The 4,946-nt window shown below is 46.1% G+C and overlaps 1 protein-coding gene across 1 annotated transcript; it reads right to left on the bottom strand.

Annotated features, from left to right (window-relative positions):
* Positions 1–2,054: 2,054 nt before the first annotated feature.
* LOC127312067 (protein G1-like1) lies at positions 2,055–3,939 on the bottom strand. The gene is made up of 2 exons (XM_051342539.2): positions 3,595–3,939; positions 2,055–3,228 (listed from the first exon to the last, which is right to left on the bottom strand). Exon 2 carries the CDS (start codon positions 3,199–3,201, stop codon positions 2,365–2,367), a length of 837 nt encoding a protein of 278 aa, XP_051198499.1. The 5' UTR covers positions 3,202–3,228; positions 3,595–3,939; the 3' UTR covers positions 2,055–2,364.
* Positions 3,940–4,946: the final 1,007 nt, after the last annotated feature.

The following is a 4,946-nucleotide window of genomic DNA, read 5'->3' as shown; positions in this document are numbered from 1 at the left end:
GGCCGTTTCTTCTCAAAGGCACGGCACGTAAAACAACTTCATGCTTTTCTTTTTAGGAAACTAAAACAACTTGATGCTAGTTGTTTGTAGAAGAGCTACATTGGATTTTTCGTGAGCTGAGAGAGAATGCGGATGTTTGTTTTTAGAAACTCAATTAGTGTTTTCTTAATAACTACTGGTAATTTTCTTACAGTGGTGTATGCATTCACCACGACTATCCTACACGATCAAACTGGTGTGTACATATTTCGGTTGTATAAGAACAAAGTTGTATGTGTTAAATACTTTGTTGTCTTACAAAAATGAAATATCTTTCAGTAGGATATGACGTTCAGTAAATAGCGGGATGTCTGTGGTGACTTTGTCAATATCGAAACCCGTCGAATCAGTTTTTTAGACTCGGTCTCTTAAAGGTGCTCATAAAATCAGGGTATGCGTGAATACATTAATTGAGATGAGTGCGTTTACGTATTTATGAGCGTATGTGAGTTCGTACTTTGTTTCGCTAAAAAAAAAAATCAATGAAAGCTTCGTCTAGCTTCCTCTGGAAGATGGAAATCCGCGAGCACCAAATGGACTCTTTCTTTTTCAAAAAAGTTGGAAATCAATTTTCATAGTTGAACTAATCTGAAAAAACTATTGGATGTACTTCTTCCGTCTCAGTTTACTAGTCTTTTCCGTATCCTTAGATCGCCAACTCAACCTATATAATTTAAATTATATAATGCAAATATATCATTAAAAAATAGAACATCTAAACTTTTTAATGATATAATTTTTATAACATATAACTAATGCGAACTTGAATAAATTTGCAACGTAGAGGTACACGTACGACTAATAAACTGTGGGAGAGGGAGTAATATTTTAGCCTCCGCAAAAATAACAGTGAGTGTACATGTGAATCTAGTGAGTAAGGCATGTCTCCAGTTTTCTTATAAAGTGGAGCACTCTCTTCTATCTAATTGGACGTCGGGAACTCGGGATACGAGAGCGCCTTACTTCAAAAAAAAAAAAAAGGAGTTATGTAGCCTATAATTCTACATAAAGTTTCCCAGAGATTTTACAAGCATGTAGGATACATCGTTGACTATATCTAAACTTTCTTTACATATATTCTAGAAAGTTCTTTTTTTTTTAAACTTCTAAAATAAAGAGGGCAGTCTAAGGCTGGTCATAGTGGGGAGTAACTTAGACTAGTAACATATGCCATGTTACTAGTCTAGGTTACTACCTTCATAGTGAGTAGTAACTTATATGTGGTGTCATGCATTATATCATTTATTATGTTGTAGACTCATCTTGACTTGAGGTGTGTGATGTTATGGTAACATAGCTAGTTACCACCTCACTCTCTTTCTTTATTTATTAGCATGCCACGTCACCAAACTGCCTTGAGATGTGTGATGTTACTAGCTATGTTACTCTCACTATGAGCTTGACCTTCCCGTGTAGAGGGGAATATCAGAACCTGGCCACATCTGATTCATTAACCTAGAACACTGAGATTCAATCCGTCGGACGCTACCATTTTGTATAACGACCTCATATATTCATGGTACACCAAATCAAAGTTCCATCCATCTCTACTTTTTTTTCAAAGTTTCATCCATGGGACCTTGTCTTCAATGTTCAAAACAATTTGAAGCAAAGAAACAAGATCATATGATATGAACCAAGCTATATCTTCAAGTAAAAACAAGGAAATATATGCATCAAAAGCATAAACAGAATACGAAAAGAAGAATGATAATGAATAATTAATTACCCACGAATAAACCATAACAAGCAAGTATCATTTGGTGGCACGGCATGGAATTTCCAAGGTGTTCAACTAATATTCTCAGATTAATTAAGCGTGCACGGCATATGAAATTTCCGAAGAAATGCAAATGGCAATGCCAATGCTAAGTAGTGACTAGTGATGCATGAACAAACAAGCAGCAGATGACCAACCCTCTTTGACAGCATGAAGAACTCAACAAATCAAACCATGCAACGATCGATCCCAAGCTGAGCACAAGCTAGTTGGCAGTCGACCGATTCCCCTTAGCTTGCATTTCAAAGGAGACCTGGATTGATTTTATATCTTCACCATTGCATACATAAATCAACCAAGCAAGAACGGTACTAGAAACCCTACAGTAGCAAGGGGAAGTAGCACTAATTCCCAGCAGGAAATGTAGCCAAAAGATGAACAGTGTCGTAAGAACAACAGTACATACACAAGCGCGTGTTGATCGATCGGTCGATCAATGGCATCCATCCATGGTTTCCACTGATCAAGATTACTGCTAGACATATAAACCTTGGAATTAATTAATTAACCAAGCCCTACCTTGCTTGATAGATCGGCTTAGCTAGCTAGTTGAAGACGGAGAGCGGCAGCATGCACCCCGCCGCGTGCGCCTCCGCCGCCGCTGCCGCCATCGCCATGGCTATCTCGTCGCCGGCGCCGGCGCTGTGGCCATTGCTGTTGCCGTTGCTGTTCCCGCTGGAGCTGCTCGCCGCCGCAGCGTCCTCGTGGCCGCCGACGCCTGGCATGAAGAAATGCCCGTGCATGAAGTGCTGCGGGTGCGGGATGAAGTAGTGCCCCTGCGCTGGCACTGCACGCGCGACGATGACCTCCGGCGCTCTCTCCTGCGCGGCGGGCGCTGCATGCATGGAGATGGAGGCGGGTGGTGGTGGGGAAGGCGCAGCCTTTGCGGCCTTCTGCGACGCCGACGACTGCGGCGGACGCTTCCGGCGCTTCTTCTCGTAGGCGATGCCGCGGGCCTTGGCCTGGGAGTCGCGGACCTCGCGGAGGTAGAGCCGCACGGCGCGCGCGCCGAACGGGTTGGCCTCTGGCCTGCCGCCGTGCTCCTCGAAGGCGGCACGGAGGCGGCCGACGAGCGCGTCGAGGCTGCCCCAGGCCTGGCGGAGTGGGCACGGGCACGGCGCCGGCGGCGACGGGTGGCCGAAGAAGGGGCAGCCGTTGGCGTGGACCTTGGTCTTGCCGAACTGGTCGAGGTAGCGGAGGAACTCCAGCACGTGCGCGCCGCTGCACCGCCCGAGCTCCAGCGGCGGGCGGTGGTTGCGCAGGTACTGGCCAAAGGTGTGCCAGTCCCGCCGCTTCTGCGACTCGTACCGGCTCGGCCTGGGCGCCGCCTCCGCCCCGCCGCCAGGGCTGTCGGCCGCGGTCGCCCCCGCCACTCCCTGCATGCTTGTCTTCTTCCTTTGACCGCAGATCTGCATGCGCGCGAGACCATCCGTTAGTACAAAGAAGCTTAGGCAGAACAAACATTCTAATTTCCGTAATTTTCACACTGTTGCTAGCATCGGCAAGCCGGAGTCTAGCAGTTGGAGCTTAGTATTGCGTAGACACGGAATTGGGGCCTAGGGTTTGCTAGAGGGGGAATCTTAATGGATCGATCAGCAGCTGGTCCTGAGCTAGCTCTCGTACGGTACAGGCCCAGACGAAGACGGCCTGAATCTGAACTCAGCTGCTGCAGCAGCCAAGAAACTGACGCGACCTGGACCTCCGTCAGCTCACTGGCCTGCGCAAGAAGCTAGCTAGCTAGAAGAAGAGCAACAGAGACCGGTCACACATCTCACCTGGCACGTACGAGAGCGCAGGGCCGGGATACCGACGAGCTAGGCCGGCCGGCGAAAAGGTAGCTGGCCGCGCGGCTCTGTGCAGGTGATCGGACGGGGAGACGGAGACGGATCGATGGAGAGAGTCGGTGTGAATTGCAAGCGCGCGCGCGCAGGAGGTTGTGGTGGAGGGGAGGAGGAGGAGGAGAGGTAGGGTGGGCGGGGGTGTGTATATAGGTAGGTAGATAGCCACGGCACGGGGTAAGCTAGGGGAGAGGGGAGAGGCGGAGCCGTGCGAAAGGTGGTTTGAGGGGACGGAATTGAGTTGTGGGGAGGTTGATGCCGAGAAAGAGAGTGAGGAGACGGAGACCGACCTGACCGGTGGCGGTGACCCCAATCATTTAAGGCCACGGCAGGTGCAACAGAGCTCCTGATGTATCTACGTACGTACCCGTATGTATACGCCCGGTCGCATTCAAATTTTGGAACTTCTAGCTTAAGAATTATCAAGACGATCAAATTTAAACTTCAGTGTTAAAGTTGACCTAAGTCAAGCACTGGGATTTGAAATTTTAATTTTTTACATCTCCTTTGAACATCTTAAAAAATGTGAGATAAATTGAAACTTGAAAGCCTGAACTTGTTGCGTCCAGTGATTAACCTTCTGCAATAATAGCTTTAAATTTGAAAGCCCTAAATGAAACGTGAAAAACATCTTAAAAAATGTGAGATAAACTGAAACTTGAAAGCCTGAACTTGTTGCGTCCAGTGATTAACCTTCTGCAATAATAGCTTTAAATTTGAAAGCCCTAAATGAAACTTGAAAAACATCTTAAAAAATGTGAGATAAACTGAAACTTGAAAGCCCTAAATGAAAAAAAAAAGAATACAAAAACCCTATTTATCCTACACCAACCTATCTACCAGCACCACCGTTCTCACTTGATCTTCTCCATTATCACCACTTTATCTTCCAAACCTACACACCAATAAAAACTCAAAAACATAGTGTTATGTTAAATGTTGGATTCACCAAATGATCATTCCATTTTTATCTACAATCCAAAGTTAGTACTTCAACGAGGAACTCCTGAAAGAACAAGTAACAATGTTCTCGGGAGCTTCTTAATCAAAATAGAGGGAACCTAGAGCAGCACACATCTTAAAAGATCCCCGAATAAACACCCATAGGCAAATGCAAACATTTCTTAGGAAACATAACAACTCAATCTTAGGCAACAGGGATAGCAATCTTAGAAAACCATCTTAGGCAACATTGTAGAGGAAACTGTAGAAACGTAAGAGAGGGAGATATGGGGGAAGCCTCACACGTAATGACGCGGGGTTCCAGGGTATTTATATAGGGCTCAAAG

This window comes from Lolium perenne, chromosome 7, assembly GCF_019359855.2.
Source record: "Lolium perenne isolate Kyuss_39 chromosome 7, Kyuss_2.0, whole genome shotgun sequence".
NCBI lineage: Eukaryota > Viridiplantae > Streptophyta > Magnoliopsida > Poales > Poaceae > Lolium > Lolium perenne.
This window is presented reverse-complemented; position numbering and strand designations above follow the sequence as displayed.

Coding starts and splice junctions, on each gene's coding strand:
- LOC127312067 (XM_051342539.2), bottom strand. CDS start 3,201: ATGCAGGGAGTGGCGGGGGCGACCGCGGCCGACAGCCCTGGCGGCGGG.